This window comes from Salvelinus sp. IW2-2015, linkage group LG8 (genome assembly GCF_002910315.2).
Source record: "Salvelinus sp. IW2-2015 linkage group LG8, ASM291031v2, whole genome shotgun sequence".
Taxonomy (NCBI): Eukaryota; Metazoa; Chordata; class Actinopteri; order Salmoniformes; family Salmonidae; genus Salvelinus; species Salvelinus sp. IW2-2015.
In genome coordinates this window covers 19,897,487-19,919,755 of record NC_036848.1, presented here as the reverse complement: position 1 = coordinate 19,919,755, position 22,269 = coordinate 19,897,487, and the positions used below count along the sequence as shown (strand labels likewise).

General features: G+C 42.7%; 1 protein-coding gene across 1 annotated transcript in view; it reads left to right on the top strand.

Annotated features, from left to right (window-relative positions):
* Window positions 1–5,849: 5,849 nt before the first annotated feature.
* LOC111967576 (neuronal membrane glycoprotein M6-a) overlaps window positions 5,850–22,269 on the top strand; it is a 40,359-nt gene continuing 23,939 nt past the window's right edge. The window contains exon 1 of the mRNA XM_023992700.2: window positions 5,850–6,215. Within this exon, the coding sequence (XP_023848468.1) occupies window positions 6,179–6,215 (37 nt within the window). The 5' untranslated portion in view covers window positions 5,850–6,178. The remainder of the gene's footprint in view (window positions 6,216–22,269) is intronic.

Sequence of the window (22,269 nt, the reverse complement as noted above, 5' to 3'; positions counted from 1 at the left end):
ACTGGCCTACACACAATAGCACATAATGTCAAAGTGTGTTTACAGACATATTCAATTGCCCCCTATCCCAGTCTGTTGTCCCCACATGCATGTTTTTCAAATTATTTACAAATTCATTAATAATGAAAAGCTGAAAGCATGCGCAGACCAGCTGGCTGGTGTGTTTACAGACATATTCAATCACCCCCTATCCCAGTCTGTTGTCCCCACATGCTTCAAGATGGCTACCATTGTTCCTGTACCCAAGAAGGCAAAGATTGCTGAACTAAATGACTACCGCCCCATAGCACTCACTTCTGTCATCATGAAGTGCTTTGAGAGACTACTCAAGGATCAAATCACCTCCACCTTACCGGCCACCCTAGACCCACTTCAGTTTGCAAACCRCCCCAACAGGTCCACAGACGACGCAATCGCCATCACACTGCACACTGAATATCCCATCTGGACAAAAGGAATACCTATGTAAGAAAGCTGTTCATTGACTACAGCTCAGCATTCGACACCATAGTACCCTCCAAGCTCATCATCAAGCTGGAGGCTCTGTGTCTCAACCCCGCCCTGTGCAATTGGGTCCTGGACTTTCTGACGGGCCACCCCCAGGTGGTGAAGATAGGAAACAACATCTACACTTCGCTGACCCTCAACACTGGGGCCCCACAAGGGTGCGTGCTCAGCCCCCTCCTGTACTCCCTGTTCACCCACGACTGCACAACAGTAGTGGGCTTGATTACCAACAATGACGAGACAGCCTACAAGGAGGAGGTGAGGGGACTCGGAGTGTGGTGTCAGGAAAACAATCTCTGATTCAATGTCATGATCTTGGACTTCAGGAAACAGCAGAGGGAGCACCCCCCTATCCACATCGGCGTACATATCACAGACAAACTGAAATGGTCCACTCACACAGACAGTGTGGTGAAGAAAGCGCAACAGCGCTGCTTCAACCTCAGGAGGCTGAAGTAATTTGGTTTGTCACCCAAAACCCTGACAAACTTTTACAGATGCACAATCGAGAGCATCCTGTTGGGCTGTATCACGGCCTGGTACGGCAACTGCACCACCCTCAACCGCAAGGTTCTCCAGAGGGTTTTGCGGTTTGCACAACGCATCACTGGGGGCAAACTACCTACCCTCCATGACACCTAAAGCACCCGATGTCACAGGAAGGCAAAAAGATCATCAAGGACATCAACCACCCGAGCCACTGCCTGTTCATACCGTTACCATCCAGAAGGCGAGGTCAGTACAGGTGCATCAATGCTGGGACAGAGAGACTGAAAAACAGCTTCTATCTCAAGGCCATCAGACTGCTAAACAGCAATCACTAACTCAGAGAGGCTGCTGCCTACATTGAGACCCAATCACTGGTCACTTTAATAAATGGATCACTAGTCACTTTATACAATGCACTCTAAAWAATKCAACTTTAGTAATGTTAACATATCTTACATTACTCATATCACGTGTATATACTGTATTTTCTGMCATCTATTRCACCTTGCCAATGCCGCTCGGCCATCGCTCATCCATGTACTTACATGTACATATTCTCATTCACCCCTTTAGATTTGTGTGTATTAGGTAGTTGTTGGGGAATTGTTAGATTACTTGTTAGATATTACTGCACTGTCRGAACTAGAAGCACAAGCATTTCTCTACACTCGCATTAACATCTGCTAACCATGTGTATGTGACAAATAACATTTGATTTGMAATATCTTAGGTCAATAAGTATTCAACCCCTTTGGAATGGCAAGCCTAAATAAGTTCAASAGTAAAACATGTGCTTAACAAGTCACATAATAAATTGCATGGAATCACTCYGTGTGCAATAATAGTGTTAAACATGATTTTTGAATGACTACTTTACAGTATCTCTGTGCCCCAAACCTACATTATTTGTAAGGTCCCTCAGTCGAGCAGTGAACTTCAAACACAGATTCAACCACAAACACCAGTGAGTTTATCCAATGCCTCTCAAAGAAGGGCACCTTTTGGTAGATGGGTAAAAAAAAAAGAAAAGCAGACATTGAATTTCCCTTTGAGCATGGGGAAATTATGAATTATACTTTGGATGGTGTATCAATACACCCAGTCACTACAAAGTTACAGGCATTAAACGTTTAGAGAGTTACTTTAAAACAGTTAGAGTTAATGGCTGTGATAGGAGAAAACTGAGGATGGATCAACAACATTGTAGCTACTCCACAATGCTAACCTAATTGACAGAGTAAAAATAAGGATGCCTGTACAGTATATACAAATATTCCAAAACATGCATCCTGTTTGCAAGAAGGCACTAAAGTAATATTGCCCCCCAAAAATGTGGCAAAGCAATTTACTTTTTGTCCTCAGTACAAGGTGTTATATTTTGGGCATCATGTTATGAGTACAGTATCCTTAACTATGTAATAGTTAAGGACTGGGGAGTTTTTCAGGATAAAAAATAAACATAATGGAGCTAAGCACAGGCAAAATCCTAGAGGAAAACCTGGTTTTAGTATGCTTTCCACCAGACACTAAGAGATTAATTCACCTTTCAACAGGACAATAACCAAAAACACAAGGCCAAATATACACTGGAGTTGCTAACCAAGAAGACAATGAATGTTCGTGAGTGGTCGAGTTACAAATTTGACTAAAATCTGCTTGAAAATCAATGGCAAGACCTAAAAACGGTTGTATAGAGCTATGATCAGCAACCAATTTGAGCTTGAATAATTTTGAAAAGAATGATGGGCAAATGTTGCACAATCMAGGTGTTGAAAGCTGTAAGAGACTTACCCAGAAAGACTCACAGCTGTAATTGCTGCCAAAGGTGTATTTACTCAGGGGATTGAAGACGTATCTAATCAAGATATATTAGTGTTTCATTTTTTACACATTTCTTTACATATTGTGGATTTTTTTCAGACTTTGACGTGAAAATAGTATTTTGTGTTGGTCGTTGACATAAAATGACAAATCAATTGTGATCCCACTTTGTAACACAATAAAATGTGGAAAAAGTAAAGTGTTRAGAATGCTTTCTGAAGGAACTGTAGTTAGGGGTAAATTGACGAGGTAACAGGATAGATAATAAACAGTAGCAGCAGCGTATGTGAGTCAAAAGAGTTAGTGCAAAGAGGGTCAATGCAGATAGTTTGGGTAGCTATTTGGTTAACTATTTAGTAGTCTCGTGGCTTGGGGGTAGAAGCTGTTCAGGGTCCTGTTGGTTCCAGACTTGATGCATCGGTACCGGTTGCCATGCGGTAGCAGAGAGAACAGTCTGTGAAAATGTATCAACCCCTGCAGAAATGTCAATTATATTCCACATAATAATTCACATTTCCTTTTGCAGCAGGGTTATTTTCCTGCTGTAGAAAACTGGCTCAAATTATAATCCTACATCTGTAGCTAGCCAGCTCACATAATTACCAGAACATTACCAGCCCTCTCCTTTCGGTAAATCTGACCATGACTCCATTTTGCTCCTCCCCGCCAACAAACAAAAACTGAAGAGGTAAGTTCTGGTGAAGTCTGTTTTGGTCACATGGACTGGAATATGTTCTGGGTCGCCTCTGGGGATAACATCAATGAATACACYGACTCAGTCACCAAATTATTTAAAAAATGCATAGAGCATAGATGACGTGATACCGATGGTGTCTTTCAACACTTACAAGAATCAACAACCGTGGATTGATGGCAGCCTTGTCGGTAATTGAAGGAGAGAGATTGTGACCGGGGACAATTGTATGGTTAAACAGTACAAATACGACCTACGCAGATGGATCAAGATGGCGAATTACAAGTATAGAGACAAAATGGAGGAGCAATTCAGCTGGTCGGACAAGAGGTATATGTGACAGAGTCTTTTAAGGATCACGGATAACAAAAGAAAGCCAGTCACTTCGCGGACACCAACGCCGCCCTACTGGACRAGCTAAACACATTTTTCTCTCGCTTCGAGCATAACTACTCTGAGCTRTGGTCTCCACGGAGGACGTAGGTAAGTCGTTCAAACAAGACGGCATCCCGTCTGCAGACCAGCTAGCTGTTGTGTTTTCAGACATTTTCAATCTCTCTCTAGCTCAGGCAGTTACTCCCACCTGCTTCATCCCCGCGCCCAAGAAAGGGAAAGAAACTGAACTGAATGACTGCCAACCCATAGCTCTCACTTTCGTCACCATGAAGTGCTTTGATTGGCTAGTCAAAAAACACATCATCTCCTCCCTCCCCAACACAGTCAACCCTTTCCTATTCGCCTACCGCCCCAACAGATCCACGGATGTTGCAATCGCTATTACACTGCACACTGCCCTCACACACCTGGACAAAAGGAATGCATATGTGAGGATGCTATTCATCGACTACAGCTCGGCCTTCAATACCATAGTGCCCTCCAAGCTCACCACAAAGCTCAAGGCCCTGGGACTAAACTCCTCCCTATGCAACTGGGTCCTGGACTTCCTGACGGGCTACCACCAGGTGGTGAAGGTAGGCATCATTACCTCCTCCACACTGACCCTCAAYACGGGGGCCCTCCAAGGGTGCATCCTCAATCCCYTCTTGTACTCCCTGTATACCTATGACTGCGTGGCCTGTCACAGGTCCAACTCCATCATCAAGTTCGCTGCTAACATGACAGTAGTAGGCCTGATTACCAACAATGATGAGATGGCCTACTGGGAGGAGGTGGGCACTCTGATAGATTGGTGCCAGGTAAACAAACTCTCCCTCAACATCAGCAAAACATAGGAGCTGATTGTGAACTTCAGGAGGAACCAGGCTGGACACGCCCCCATCCTCATCAATGGGTCCGCCATGGAGAGAGTCAAAAATGTTAAGTTCCTCGGCGTACACCTCTCAGGAGCTGAAACAGTCAAACCACATGGACACCATGGTGAGGAAGCCACGACAGAGTCTCTTCAAACTCAAGAGGCCGAAAAAAATTCAGCCTGTCAGGGCTGTCACAGTGTTCTACAGGAGCGCCATAGGGGGCATACTGACCTGCACTGCTGACCGCAAGGCGCTACAGAGGGTGGTACGGTCAGCCGAATGCACCATTGGGAGCACACTGCCTGCCCTCCAGGACACCTACGCAGGAAGGCCAAGAATATCATCAGGGACCCCGCATTGAGGTAGTCATTCAAAAATCGTGTTCAACACTATTATTGCACATAGCGAGTCCATGCAACTTATTATGTGACTTGTTAAACACATTTTTACTCCTGAATTGATTAAAGGCTTGCCACAACAAAGGGGTTGAATACTTATTGACACAAGACATTTCAGGTTATTATTTTTTATTAATTTGTAAAAAAAATTCTAAACACATAATTCCACTTTGACATTGTGGGGTATTGTGTGTAGGCCAGTGACACAAAATGTGGAAAAAGTCAAGGGGTGTGAATACATACTGAAGGGACTGTATATATTTATGGAGACAAGCAGAAGAACCCTTTTTGGTTCTACTTAGCACCTGTTTTCTATGAGAGTATGCCGCAGGATAATTTGGGGATTTTATTATTTTATCACTGTGGTTAATGCACGTCCTAAGGTAAACAACTAAACTGATATTATATACTAAATACAGTTTTATTCTTTTTTGTATGACCATGTATGACCATTTATGTCTTAAAGTGAACCGGTATTTGAATGGAGTACTACAATGGCAGCCCACAGGTGGAAAATTATGGACATTATGAATAAAAACATGTTTTAAAACATTATTTGATAGCGAAGGACACATTCAACCCAACGAAGCAACTCCTCCGCCTGCTCGTGTCAGTGTTCATGGTTGAGACTGTTTCTACCATTGCCTCTCTCTGCTTTCTGAGCACCTGCGCTTGCTAGCCCGCCCTCCTGCAAACATAATGCCTACTGAGACCCCCCCCTTTTCTCCACTGTAGAGAACAGGTTTCCAGCACTTGCCAGAGCTGCTCGCAATGGACAGCGCTGTGAAGATGCAATGATCTCTTTCACGGCACGACCACTTGAATGAAATCACTGCTGACAAGCGGTCTTAACACAGAACCGAGAGACCGAGAARGAGAGTGAGAGAGCAAGAGGGAAAGCGAGAGAGAAGGAGGGCTCTGTGGACTATCTTTGACACAAAGAAACAGGGTTTTGAACCTGCAAACCAAGGAGCTTCTGTCACATCTCTAGTTGCTCTACATCTAGAATAGCCAAGATGGAAGAAGATTTGGATGAGGGTCAGACTCAGAAAGGTAAGGAAAGAGAGAGTATTTTTTACATTTAAGTGGATGGATTGAGATTCCCTTTGAGTAAAATCTTCCCCTAATTTCTTTGTCTGTCAGTGGACTATTTATTCAGAAAGGATTGGGTAAATAGTTGGTTAATACTCTGGGTATAAAAGAGCATCTGTTATGGTTGTTCCTTTGTCCACTGAGTGTCTGCTTGACTGAAGTGTGTYTGTGTGTCGTCCGCTGTCGAGACAGTCAGCGAGTGGTGTGAACTGCTTCTATGAGCGTTGACTGTGAAAGCACAGGGAGAATTGTCTTTGTTCACAGGCGTCTCGGTAAGGCTCTCGCATGCCTGTCGAGATGGCTCAGGGGAACATTGAAGACAAGAGACCTCGAGCCAGCTCTGTTCACTAATAAAACCATTGTATCCAGACTATCCACATGTCCAGCTATTGTATTTAAATCAAAGCTCTTTTTTTATTTTAACAAACTCCCCCCCCCCAAAAAAAAATCTGGATTTGATGCATGTCAGAAATTCTCTCTTGTTCATGTGCATGCAGGGTATGTTGTTTGCTTTGTGCAGAGGGGTTGCTATTTATAATGCAAACCCACCCCCTCCCACTAAACCAGTGTTAAGTGTATGTTTGAGGGGTAAATAGCTGTGTACTGTATAAATACATTTGTTGACCAGGKCGCTGGCATTAGTTTGAATTTGCATTCCTCCATATTAATAAAATTGCTCACTGTATGACAAAAGGATGCTATCATTCTCTGAGGTGTGTCTCCCCCCTTCACTCCTCCTTCCTTCCTTTTTTCCCTCCATCCCAAGTTCTGTGCACGTGACAGGGCTTTATACGTCTGTGCTTCTTTCCTCCCCTCCTCCCCGTCCCTCCCACCCTCCTTCCTCTCATCCCTGAAAACCTGTGAGTGCTTCACAGGCATGAGTGAGAGCTGAAACAGTTACCATGGCACTGGCCAAGTCTAGTCATCATCCCTGCAGCTACTCTCTGCTCCGTTCCTGCAGATTACATTTTTGTACCCTGGCCAATCAGTTTACTCAGTGTCTGTGTGCATATGAGTGTGTTTGTGTGTGTGTGAGTGTCATGGATGCTAGTTTACCTGGAAATACTTATTGCAAAGTGGCATACCTTTATTGTCTGGTAAGGTGTTAATACCATTAGTGGCTGCAATATGACATTGGCTCAGGAATTCTATTTTCACAGTATGGTTCATGACTCTATAAGACTATAATGTCTCCAACCTGTGGGATGACTACCGGAAACTTCCTGATAGCAGTGTTGATTAAATACCGATCAGTYACCGTTACTAGGTGTGCACTCTGTGTGAATTCTATATCCTTGAATCCCAATCTGTCACRTCATACAGTTGGCAATCTCCCTCAATGTTGATCCATCTGAAAGAGACGAGCACCCAGGCTTTACATGCATGTCTGTAGTACACCACATCCATTCATTTGGCTGAGGGAACCAGCTAGTAAGTCCACATATAATTACTTAGCCAGCCACGCTTTCCGCTACTGGTTCTGCGGCCCCACTGGCACATATCTTCTCCATCAAATCTGGAAAGTTATACATAAAACATGGCGCTAAAACAGTTTGGCTGAGTGCTGCTTCACATTAACGTTCTTCTTTATTGCTTCCTCACTGAATCAACACACTGACTGATGAACTTCAGTAACCTGGTCCCAGACCTTTTTGTGCTGTACATCCAACGCCTATGGCCTTACGTCATGCTAAACCAGCACAATGATCATAGGAGTTGGATACAGCACAAACAGGTCCGGGACCAGGTGTAACCGGTGCGAAATGCCTAGCTAGTTAGCGGTATGTGCTAGTAGTGTTCAACCGGTGATGTCACTCGCTCTGAGACCTTGAAGAAGTTATTTCCCTTGCTCTGCAAGGGCCGTGGCTTTTGTGGAGCGATACGTAACGGAGCTTCGTGGGTGGCGGTTGTTGATGTGTTCAGAGGGGCCCTGGTTCGAGCCCAGGTTCGGCTAAAGAGAGGGACGGAAGCAACACTGTTACACATGCTAGAACTTCATCTAGGGACACTTAGCTAGATGTCTAGTGCTTGAAACAAGATGATTTGATGCTCCTGTTTGCAATTATGAGGTCCGAATGCATGAATAATGTAAGCGCCAATGTAATAGGCTGGCCTACATGCTGCTACAGTATAGTATATGTAGTGTGTCTTGCCCACTAGAAAATAATGGAATTTTGGTTCTCCTTTAATATTTGCAGTTTGGTTCCACCTTGCAAACCTAATCCCCCCCCCAAACAGAAAAAGCAACATCAAACAAACAGAAAATTGCCCCAAAACTGTCATGACATTTCAAGTACTGACACAAGGAAAATACATTTGACTATGCACAGCTAGAGTAGCCATATTGAGGGGGACTTGAGTATGGTCTCACAGTATTACCCTCACAGTGAGGTTGTGTGTTTTATGGTATACTTWAAAAAAAATAACAGTAGTAATCCACAGTGCAGCCATAAATAAACCTATTATTTGGCAAGCACCAAAACAACACTGAGTTATAACTATGTAATAATGATTAACACACTACATATGATCTAATAATGATCTATAAACTACCTATAAAACAACAACCCCTCATAAARGGAAGATTGGGCCTTACTCTTATATTACGAGTTCTAAGTCTCTTGTCGCTTGGATGAGACAATTATTCACATGCCCACTGCAAATTGTACTACGTTGGTGCTAGATGAAAAGAACAGCATGGTCACCTTGCTGTTATCAAAGACTGGCTTAAGAGCACATGACAGCGGAGATTTAAAACCCTCCTGGGAGGAAGGACAATTAATGACTTGGAGTCCCTGCCTTGAGGGCCTCTCAAATGGCTTTATGATGTCTATATTTAATGTTTTTTGGTGTTTTCTTAGATGACAAATTATTTTCCGTTTGACATTCTTAGSAGTTGTGGAGATCATTTGACATTGTTGCAAACAATGAACGGGAACATGTAGGAGTTATTGTTACATATGGAGGCAGATATCACACTATTAAACAATAGACAGGTGTACATTAGAAAATAGGAGAAGAAGGCAGACATGAGTGCATTTGCCATTCTGGTAAATACAGGAAACCAAAGATTAGCAGATGGCCAAAGCCATACGTGCCTTGAAGTGCATTTATGGAAAGAGCAGGACACCATTATGAAGATAAAATAGAGAGGAAAGGCCATAAGTGCTTAGGGTAAAGGCCATAAGTGCTTAGGGTAAGATAGACATATATTAATTTTAGGAGACAGGAGGGTCCTGCCACCATTATAATCTAATCAAGAGCAGATACAGGCGTTATTGGGCGTAAACAAGCAGGAAGCCTGAAATGAAGGATAATAGCTGGCATATACCTAGGAGAAGTAATTTAATTAAAGTATGTAATGATCTCATGTGTGTGTGTGTGTATAAGACAGAGCCAGTGCTCTGGGAAGGTGTGTGATCCGCGGATCACCCCGGCTTGTGATACATTGTATAAAAATCTTTATTGATTTTACAAGTTCTTATAAGAGTGTATATTCTGAGACGATTATCCACGACAAACACTGCTACAGTAGCGTTGATTTTAGTCTGAACTGAAGTCTTTGATCTTTCACTAGTCATGCCACCTAGCTTTTACCATGCTTCCCCCCCCCCCCCCCACTCATATATACAGTGTTGTTATGTGCTCTGTGCTGTAACAGAAATCTGAGCAACTCTCAGGAAGCAGCGTCATTAAACAGTTATGCTTTTATTTAATAGTCTATGTGACCAAACCTATCATTTTGGGGTGTCTGGTCACAATCTAACCCCCCAACCTCAGAGAACCCTGAGTCCATGATGTATTTAAGAGGACAATCACTTGTAAGTGCACTTTCTCTGGGGTCATTCCTCCACCAACTGGCACCTTCTATGAGGTCACCTGTTATATGTGGACCAGAGCTCTATAGGTCATCTGGAGCCCTTTCCTGGCATTAGGGGCACCATGGACTAGCCAGGGGGCTAACATGAGAGAAGAGCAAATGTCATGCACGTACTGTACGTAACATGACATTTAATGGTTTTCAGACACAACGTAACTGTACATGCATTGTAAAAGAGCATATTTTATACCTCTCAGTACTGCTTTGTAAATCCTCAAAATAACAATAAACACCCACAAATAGTTTGCGTCACACTCTTTTTTTTTTTTACCATTAACAAAGGGTTACAAGGTCTATTTTAAGGGACTTTCAATTGTCATGTGACAGGAATTGATCATCTTAGTGTTGATCTTCTGTTATATTGCYACTGATATTACAGATGTAGTTTAGCTTTCTAATGGAAGAGGGGTACTTCTTAMTAATAATGTCAATTACAGAGTTATAGATTGGGCCTTACAATTATTGTGGGGTTCAAGAAACTGATCAAATATTGGAAAATATTGTATTATGGGATCTCTATGGTCCTCCTACTCAGACTGCAAATCTCAGATTGTGAGTCAGATGCACCAGCTGCTCTCTTCATCTGTTAGCCAAATGTAGCGCTTCATGCCGCGTGCCACAAGTCACCGACAACAACAGTGGACAATCCTAATTCCCCCAAATAAAAATGGCTTAAATCAAAACGAATTTGTTATGTTAAAACATTAAATGAAGTCATAATCATCTGTCCTCGCTTGATACCGAGGAATCAATTCCACTTCAGGTAGCAATTGTAATGACATACTGCTGTGACTGCTCCAGCTCTGAACGAAAGGAAAAATGGAGTAAGGCCCACCTGTTAAGACTACCTGAGCCAAGGGAAGGAATTAGATCTCCTTCTGTTCAACTCGGTTGATCAAGTTTTATTGCCAATGTGTGATAATGTGCTCAGGAGTCTAGGCTCAATAGAGGGAAAAATCAGGTATTGTATTGCTGTAGTATATTACATTWAAACTAATGAAATGTGTAATCTGGAACCATTACCACACATCATATGCTCTATTGTCCCCTACAAACTGGACATTTGTGGTATAATGCAGCATTGCACATTTTGAGCCCCTCTAACATGGCCTGTGACATTTCATGGTTTCATACATGGTTTTCCCTCTCCCAAAAACTGATTATCCATGGAGTTAATCTTCTCACACAGTGAATTCTGGCTCTCTCCACTGCCAGCTGACCTGCTCTTCCACTTCCATTGTTTTGGACTCCAGCTGCATCCCTATGGAGGTCAAGGGAATTCCACCAATTGTTCCCCAAAATGTTGTCACAGTTATTAGGTGAGAGTGGGGTTAAGTTGAGCCATCTTTTACATTCAGCATCACTCCGCCAAGGGAAATATGATACACTTTCTAACAAAGATATTTACATACAGTACCAGTCAAAAGTTTGGACACACCTACTCATTCAAGGGTTTTTCTATATTTTTAYTATTTTCTACATTGTAGAATAATGAAATAGCACATATGGAATCATGTAGTAACCAAAACAATGTTAAACAAATCAAAATATATTTTAGATTCTTGAAAGTAGCCACCCTTTGCCTTGATGACAGCTTTGCACACTCTTGGCATTCTCTCAACCAGCTTCACCTGGAATGGTTTTCGAACAGTCTTGAATGAGTTCCCACATACGCTGAGCACTTGTTGGCTGCTTTCCCTCCACTCTGAGGTCCAACTCATTCCTAAAACAATCTCAATTGGGTTGAGGTTGGGTGATTGTAGAGGCCAGGTCAGCTGATGCAGCACTCCATCACTCTCCTTCTTGGTCAAATAGCCCTTACACAGCCTGGAGGTGTGTTGGGTCATTGTCTTGTTGAAAAACAAATGAYAGTCCCACTAAGCGCAAACCAGATGGGATGGCGTATCGCTGCAGAATGCTACTCTGCGTCTCAYAAAGACACGGCRGTTAGAACMAAAAATATCCCATTTGGAGTCATCACAMCAAAGAACAGATTTCCACCGGTCTAATGTCCATTRCTTGTTTTTCTTAGCCCAAGCAAGTCTCTTTTTCTTATTGGTGTCTTTTAGTAGTGGTTTCTTTGCCGCAATTCGACCATGAAGGCTTGATTCACACAGTCTCCTCTGAGCAGTTGTTTTTGAGATGTGTCTGTTACTTGAAGCATTTATTTGGGCTGCAATTTCTGAGGCTGGTAACTAATGAACTTATCCTCTGCAGCAGAGGTACTCTGGGKCATCCCTTCCTGTTGCCATCCTCATGAGAGCCAGTTTCATCATTGCGCTTGATGGTTTTGCGGCTGCACTTGACTGACCTTTGTGTCTTAAAGTAATGATGGACTTTCGTTTCTCTTTGGTTATTTGAGATGTTCTTGCCATAATATGGACGTATTTGGTGTTTTACCAAATAGGGCTATCTTGTGTATACAACCTCGACCTTGTCACAACACAACTGATTGGCTCAAACGCATTAAGGAAATAATTTCCACAAATGACCTTTTAACGGGCCTCCCGGGKGGCGCAGTGGTCCCCAGAGACTCTGGGTTCRAGCCCAGGTTCGGTCGCAGCCGGCCGCGACTGGGAGGTCCATGGGGCGACGCACAATTGGCCTAGCGTCGTCCGGGTTAGGGAGGGTTTGGCCGGTAGGGATATCCTTGTCTCATCGCAACTCCTGTGGCGGGCCTGGTGCAGTGTGCGCTGACCAGGTCACTAGGTGTACGGTGTCTCCGCCAACACATTGGTGMGGCTGGCTTCCGGGTTGGAGGCGTGCTGTGKTAAGAAGCAGTGCGGCTTGGTTGGGTTGTGTTTCGGAGGACGCATGGCTCTCGACCTTCGTCTCTCCCAAGCCCGTACGGGAGTTGTAGCGATGAGACAAGACAGTAACTACTAATTGGATACCACGAAATTGGGGAGAAAAAAGGGGATAAACATTTTATTTTATTTTATAAAAAAGACCTTTTAACAAGGCACACCTGTTAATTGAAATGCATTCAAGGGGACTACCTCATGAAGCTGGTTGAGAGAATGCCAAGAGTGTGCAAAGGGTGGCTACTTTGAAGAATCTTCTATTTTGACTTGTTTAACAATTCTTTGCTTACTACATGATTCAATGTATGTTATTTCATAGTTTTGATGTCTTCACTATTATTCTACAATGTACAAATAGTAAAAATAAAGAAAAACCCTTGAATGAATAGRTGTCCTAACTTTTGACTGGTCCTATATATTTCAGAATGTTCTGTAAACACAATTCGACACAATCACTTTTTGTCTTTCAATCATTTTAAAGCATTTGAATCTTTTCAACACAGGTTTTATCACCTAACAAACACTTTGTACTTTTTGTTTACAATTTTAACATATGCCACTTACACCAAGGCAAACATTTTGACTATTAGCCCACACAGTGACAAGGATGCACTTTTATGTTAGGTTTAGGACCTCATATTGAAGCTTATAGAGATCTTTAAATTAGCTACTTTGGTTTAGATACAAGCATCATGAAACCTCTAACCCAATAAATGTATTTGACTTGGTGAAAATCAGTTTCAGACCTAACTTGCWTACCACTTTTCCATGTGGTTTCTTTCTTCACAGACTCCATGAAATGACCTCTTCATTAATATTTGGTCAAATTATATATTTTGTATATCGTTTCGTATAAAGGGTGGCTCAACTTACCCCACTCTCCCCTAATGGCCAACGTCTGAGGGTTTTCTCATTGTTCTCAATAATGTCCAGCAGGTGCTCAAAAAACACGTCAACATATTTCAATAACTTTTCSGTCGGGAATGTCTTATCTTTTATCGAAAGTTATGATTTTATATGATGTGATCATATTACCAGAAATATGAATTGAGCATCTATAAACTTTAATGGTAAATCTTATAATTTTGGACTGAACTTAAAATCACACATTGGAGACAACTGTACGAAACCTGCTAGCATGGTTAAATATTYCACCAACCATTACAGAAGCATGTACATCGGTTGGGGGCTTGATTAATTCAGTCCCTTTCAAAACCAATGCCTGGGCTTTCAGACCTGACCTGGGCCTGTACTGTACTTCACCCCAGAGGGTTATCTGTGTAATGAGTCTCATTCACCCATTGTCCTAGTGAATTTGTTGACACACAGTAACTGGGTCACAGCTCTGAAGTACCCTGTCTATTCTCAGATTTTGCACCGTGGTTGACATGGTAACCATACTGGTTGATTAAACATGCGCAGAGTAATAAGGGGTGTGGAGAGCTCTGAAAACCTGCTTGCTCCAGGCAGGGGAAGAGGCCGAACGAACGGTATAGGGAAAGCGAGCGTCAAGACACGAACTCTTCCGACATTCACAGACTAAAACATCCAACCATACCCCCCCACTGCTTAGTGTAAGTCTCCAGGCTTCCAGATCTAGTGAAAAATAAATGTGCAAATGTACCTTACGTACACCACAAGCCACTCCAAACGCACTCATTTGCTTTCTCTCATGTACTCTCTTTCCTTCTCTMTCAAGATCTCCCTCTGTCTCCTCACCTCTTCATCATCAAACTTTGCATGATCAATGTTTTATGAGAGGTGACCATTATATGATGGCAACCTCAACCATTTATATGAGTCATGGGTTTCTGAGGGTTTGTGCATGCGTGCACGTTTGTGTGCTTATGTGCATTTGTGTGTGTCCGTGTACCCCTTTTGCCTGTCGGACATGGTGCAGACAGATGGGAGAGAGGTGGGAATGGGGAGGGGGGTGTCCTTTCTCTTTGTATTAGAGAGAGACGCCTTCTGTTGATTGGACTGGAGAGACGGGTCACGGCCAAATTACAGGCTTACATTTTTTAAGAGGGGCTTTTTCTGTGGGGGACAATTGATCCTTCTCTAAGCCCGCCCCCCTTGGTTACTGTTGCARCATCAGACAACATTTCCCTCTGAAACCCAATTCCTCATTCAAACTACAAGGGAAAACCCCTCATCAATGACCTCAAATTGTGGTTGTATTACACAGTGAAAATAAACAGACTACCCCTTGCTAATCAGAAGATTCTTGGGTATGTTGTGGTGGACTGTTATTACAATTGCACTGTAAGCATACAGTCAAAGCTATTAACCACTTGGTGCTAACTTGCTCTCAAATCGTATCCTGATGTCGACAGCAGATGAGTTTTATTCATAATATAAACTCAGCAAAACAAGAAACCCTTTTTTTCAGGACCCTGTCTTTCAAGGATAATTCGTAAAAATCCATATAATTTCACAGATCTTCATTGTAAAGGGTTTAAACACTGTTTCCCATGCTTGTTCAATGAACCACAAAAAAATTAATCAACATGCACCTGTGGAACGGTCGTTAAGACACTAACAGCTTACAGACGGTAGGCAATTAAGGTCACAGTTATGAAAACTTAGGACACTAAAGAGGCCTTTCTACTGAATCTGAAAAACACCAAAAGAAAGATGCCCATGGTCCCTGTTCATCTGCGTGAACGTGCCCTAGGCATGCTGCAAGGAGGCATGAGGACTGTAGATGTGGCCAGGGCAATAAATTGCAATATTCGTACTGTGAGACGCCTAAGACAGCGCTACAGGCAGACAGGACGGACAGCTGATCGTCCTCGCAGTGGCAGACCACGAGTAACACCTGCACAGGATCGGTATATCCGAACATCACACCTGCGGGACAGGTACAGGATGGCTACAACAACTGCCCTAATTACACCAGGAACACACAATCCCTCCATCAGTGCTCAGACTGTCGGCAATAGGCTGAGAGAGGCTGGACTGAGGGCTTGTAGGCCTGTTGTAAGGCAGGTCCTCACCAGACATCACCGGCAACAACGTTGCCTATGGGCACAAACCCACCGTCGCTGGACCAGACAGGACTGACAAAAAGTGCTCTTCACTGACGAGTCGCGGTTTTGTCTCACCAGGGGTGATGGTCGGATTCGCGTTTATAGTCGAAGGAATGAGCGTTACACCGAGGCCTGTACTCTGGAGCGGGATCGATTTGGAGGTGGAGGGTCCGTCATGGTCTGGGGTGGTGTGTCACAGCATTATAGGACTGAGCTTGTTGTCATTGCAGGCAATCTCAACGCTGTGCGTTACAGGGAAGACATCCTCCTCCCTCATGTGGTACCCTTCCTGCAGGCTCATCCTGACATGACCCTCCAGCATGACAATGCCACCAGCCATACTACTTGTTCTGTGCGTGATTTCCTGCAAGACAGGAATGTCAGTGTTCTGCCATGGCCAGCGAAGAGCCCAGATCTCAATCCCATTGAACACGTCTGGGACCTGTTGGATCAGAGGGTGAGGGCCATCCCTCCAGAAAAGTCTGGGAACTTGCAGGTGCCTTGGTGGAAGAGTGGGGTGACATCTCAAAGCAAGAACTGGCAAATCTGGTGCAGTCCATGAGGAGGAGATGCACTGCAGTACTTAATGCAGCTGGTGGCCACACCATAAACTGACTGTTACTTTTGATTTTGCCCACCCTTTGTTCAGGGACACATTCCATTTCTGTTAGTCACATGTCTGTGGAACTTGTTCAGTTTATGTCTCAGTTTTTGAATCTTATGTTCATACAAATATTTGTTTGTTAAGTTTGGTGAAAATAAACGCWGTTGAAATTGAGAGGACATTTCTTATTTTGCAAAGTTTAGCTAACTTAGCTAGCTAACATTCAATTGGAGTAAACAAATCATATTAACTAACTATCTGGCGTTCTAGCATTAGAAACACTTTCAATGGTGGCCAATGAGACTGAGATCTAGCTAACCAGCAACCAAGCAATTTCAGATTAACAAATACTCCAACAGGCCTTGCATTTCAGGAATCACAGTTGCAAGTACCCTTGGTGCACTGTTCAATTATTTAGCCAATTTAAACAATTTGTCATTTGATAAACTCTGTTTTTGCCATTGCCCTCATTGGCTTCAACCAAGCTGAGCTTGATCGAGGAGTTGGACTTGATGCCAGTTGCTATCCACCAGAACATTGCGATTGGTTGCTCCAAATTCTGGGACGGGGCATAGCGAAGGGTCAATTGAAGGTGGAGCTTGTCTCTTGATTCAGCATTTATTTGTAGCTTAAAGCTTATCCACATGTAGCCATGTTTTGATGTACCGTAGTAAGTTCATTTTATATTTAATGGTGTCCTAAGTTGTAGGTTTCATACAAATAAAGTTCAAGAGCATAGTATGATCATCATTTAAAGGGATAGTGCAAGATTCTGGCAATTAAGCAGATGACTCAGATGAACTCATGGATACCATTTTTTATGTCTGTACGTGCAGTTTGAAGGAAGTTGTTGGTAGTTTTGCGTGCCAATGCTAACTAGCATAAGCACAATGACTGGAAGCATACCAGAATCTCACACTGTCCCTTTAAAGAGCGGTAGCCCCTAAAAAGAAACTTCTTGTTTTGAACATGACCTTTGTGTCATCGATATGAGTCAGAAACATTTATTCTAGAGTGAAAATGTACTACAAAAGCGTAAATAGGATACTTTTGGTCATAAAGTCAGTCTCTTCCAAAACTGAGATTTGCGAGAAGTTAGAAATAAATATATACAGTACCAGTCAAAAGTTTGGACACACCTACTCATTCAAGGGTTTTACTTTATTTTTACTATTTTCCACATTTTAGAATAATAGTGAAGACATCAAAACTATGAAATAGCACACATTGAATCATGTAGTAACTAAAAAAGTGTTATACAAAACAACATTTATTGTATATTTCAGATTCTTCAAAGTAGCCACCCTTTGCCTTGATGACAGCTTTGCACACTCTTGGTATTCTCTCAACTAGCTTCTTGAGGTAGTCACCTGTAATGCATTTCAATTAACATGTGTAACATGTGTTAAAAGTTAATTTGTGGAAATGATTTCCTCCTTAATGCGTTTGAGCCAATCAGTTGTGTTGTGATAAGGTAGGGGGATATATAGAAGATAGCCCTATTTGGTAAAAGACCAAGTCCATATTATGGCAAGAACAGATCAAAAAAGCAAAGAAAAATTACAGTCAATCATCACTTTTAGACATGAAGGTCAGTCAATGCGGAAAATTTCAAGAACTTTGAAAGTTTCTTCAAGTGCAGTCGCAAAAATCATCAAGCGCAATGATGAAACTGGCTCTCATGAGGACCGCCACAGGAAAGGAAGACCCAGAGTTACCTCTACTGCAGAGGATAAGTTCATTAGTTACCAGCCTCAGAAATTGCAGCCCAAATAAATGCTTCACAGAATTCAAGTAACAGACACATCTCAACATCAACTGTTCAGAGGAGACTGCATGAATCAGGCCTTCATGGTCGAATTGCTTCAAAGAAACCACTACTAAAGGACACCAATAAGAAAATGAGACTTGCTTGGGCCAAGAAAAATGAGCAATGGACATTAGACCGGTGGAAATCTGTCCTTTGATCTGTCAATTTGAGATATTTGGTTCCAACCGCCGTGTCTTGTGAGATGCAGAGTGGGTGAACTGATGACCTCCGCGTGTGTGGTTCCCACCGTGAAGCATGCAGGAGAAGGTGTGATGGTGCTTTGCTGGTGACACGGATTTATTTAGAATTCAAGGCACACTTAACCAGCATGGCTACCACAGCATTTTGCAGTGATACGCCATCCCACCTGGTTTGCGCTTAGTGGGACTATCATTTGTTTTTGAACAGAACAATGACCCAATACACCTCCAGGCTGTGTAAGGGCTATTTGACCAAGAAGGAGAGTGATGGAGTGCTGCATCAGATGACCTGGCCTCAAAAATCACCCAACCTTAACCCAATTGAGATCTTTTGGGATGAGTTGGACCGCCGAGTGAAGGAAAAGCAGCCAACACGTGCTCAGCATATGTGGGAACTCCTTCAAGACTGTTGGAAAAGCATTCCAGGTGAAGCTGGTTGAGGGAATGCCAAGAGTGTGCAAAGCTGTCAAGGCAAAGGGTGGCTACTATAAAATATTTTATGATTTGTTTAACACTTTTTTGGTTACTACGTGATTCCATATGTGTTATTTCAGAGTTTTGATGTCTTCGCTATTATTCTACAATGTGTAAAATAGTAAAATAAAGAAAAACCCTTGAATGAGTAGGTGTGTCCAAACTTTTGACTGGTACTGTATGTCACGGAATTAAAGGTACCGTAACTGTGTTCCTTGGGTTGAGTTCATTTTAATCCTGCCCACATACATACAGCTGGCAACACCTAAGTAATTATACATTCGGAGCGGTTTGGCTTGGGGGTGTGGTTTGATGTGGGTGTTTCTTGGGTGTGTGCTTTCCACCACCAAGACACACCCATCTGTCAGAACCTTGCCTGCAGAACAAACAAACCTCCTGCAGGTTGAGTTCAATAACTACAGGCAGGTGTATGGTGAGATGCCAAAGGAAGCTTTGAATAGGTCAGTAGCCTACAGTGTAATATGAGAAGAATGCAATTGCTAAATTTATGTAGATATTCTAATCTAAGTGTTTTGATAATTGTCAAATGTAGTAACANAAATTACAGTCAATCATCACTTTTAGACATGAAGGTCAGTCAATGCGGAAAATTTCAAGAACTTTGAAAGTTTCTTCAAGTGCAGTCGCAAAAATCATCAAGCGCAATGATGAAACTGGCTCTCATGAGGACCGCCACAGGAAAGGAAGACCCAGAGTTACCTCTACTGCAGAGGATAAGTTCATTAGTTACCAGCCTCAGAAATTGCAGCCCAAATAAATGCTTCACAGAATTCAAGTAACAGACACATCTCAACATCAACTGTTCAGAGGAGACTGCATGAATCAGGCCTTCATGGTCGAATTGCTTCAAAGAAACCACTACTAAAGGACACCAATAAGAAAATGAGACTTGCTTGGGCCAAGAAAAATGAGCAATGGACATTAGACCGGTGGAAATCTGTCCTTTGATCTGTCAATTTGAGATATTTGGTTCCAACCGCCGTGTCTTGTGAGATGCAGAGTGGGTGAACTGATGACCTCCGCGTGTGTGGTTCCCACCGTGAAGCATGCAGGAGAAGGTGTGATGGTGCTTTGCTGGTGACACGGATTTATTTAGAATTCAAGGCACACTTAACCAGCATGGCTACCACAGCATTTTGCAGTGATACGCCATCCCACCTGGTTTGCGCTTAGTGGGACTATCATTTGTTTTTGAACAGAACAATGACCCAATACACCTCCAGGCTGTGTAAGGGCTATTTGACCAAGAAGGAGAGTGATGGAGTGCTGCATCAGATGACCTGGCCTCAAAAATCACCCAACCTTAACCCAATTGAGATCTTTTGGGATGAGTTGGACCGCCGAGTGAAGGAAAAGCAGCCAACACGTGCTCAGCATATGTGGGAACTCCTTCAAGACTGTTGGAAAAGCATTCCAGGTGAAGCTGGTTGAGGGAATGCCAAGAGTGTGCAAAGCTGTCAAGGCAAAGGGTGGCTACTATAAAATATTTTATGATTTGTTTAACACTTTTTTGGTTACTACGTGATTCCATATGTGTTATTTCAGAGTTTTGATGTCTTCGCTATTATTCTACAATGTGTAAAATAGTAAAATAAAGAAAAACCCTTGAATGAGTAGGTGTGTCCAAACTTTTGACTGGTACTGTATGTCACGGAATTAAAGGTACCGTAACTGTGTTCCTTGGGTTGAGTTCATTTTAATCCTGCCCACATACATACAGCTGGCAACACCTAAGTAATTATACATTCGGAGCGGTTTGGCTTGGGGGTGTGGTTTGATGTGGGTGTTTCTTGGGTGTGTGCTTTCCACCACCAAGACACACCCATCTGTCAGAACCTTGCCTGCAGAACAAACAAACCTCCTGCAGGTTGAGTTCAATAACTACAGGCAGGTGTATGGTGAGATGCCAAAGGAAGCTTTGAATAGGTCAGTAGCCTACAGTGTAATATGAGAAGAATGCAATTGCTAAATTTATGTAGATATTCTAATCTAAGTGTTTTGATAATTGTCAAATGTAGTAACAKGTCCATGTAGAATAAACAACCTTTATATAATACTATAGAAGCAGTGTTCTGCTAATATAACAATGTGGACATTTCATCTTTCATTGTCATTCCCAGCCGATACAATGTCTATCGGCATTTTGTCCTGTGGTAATAGGGCTACCTTGGAAACATGTCAGAGTGGTCATACCTTCCTGTGTGGTGTCCCATATTTTTTATGGGGTCCTAACCAACTGTGCTATTTGGTTTGTTTTTTCGCATTGTTTGTAACTAATTTTGTACATAATGTTGCTGTTACTGTCTCTTATGACCGAAAAGAGATTCTGGACATCAGAACAGCGATTACTCACCACAAACTGGACAAAGATTTTTTCTTTAATGAGTCCGTCGCGAAGGATATACTGCTTTGTCAAGACAAGGCCCAAATCCCAGTCACCCGMGTGAAGAAAAGAAGGAGAAAAAGGGGGAGTGCCTTGTAAGAATTTGCCAACGAGTAGGTAAACCACCACTACCCTCCATATTATTGGCCAACGTGCAATCATTGGAAAACAAACTGAACGATTTACGATTAAGACTGTCCTACCAATGGGACATTAAAAACTGTAACATCTTATGTGCRTCGGCAGGACAGAGCAGCTACGTCTGGCAAGACGAGAGGCGGGGGTGTGTGTCTATTTGTCAATAACTGCTGGTGTGCGATGTCTAATATTAAAGAAGTCTTGAGGTAATGCTCGCCTGAGTTAAAATACCCCATGATAAGCTGTAGACCACACTTTCTACCAAAAGAGTTCTCATCTATATTACCACAAACCGATGCTGGCACGAAGACCGCACTCAACGAGATGAATAAGGCCATAAGCAAACAAGAAAATGCTCATCCAGAAGCGGGCCTCCTAGTGGCCAGGGACTTTAATGCAGGCAAACTTAAATCCGTTTTACCTCATTTCTACCAGCATGTCACATGTGCAAGCAGAGGAAGAAAAAAAACTTTAGATCACCATTTTTCCACACAGAGACGGATACAAAGCTCTCCCTCACCCTCCATTTGGCAAATCTAACCATAATGCCAGATGTAGACTGACTGGCTCCAGATTGAATTAGATTCAGGCCAGTGAATACGTTACAGTATGCAACCAACTGTGACATGTTTTGCTATGGCCCTGGGTTGGTTTGAGTTTGTTGCTGCT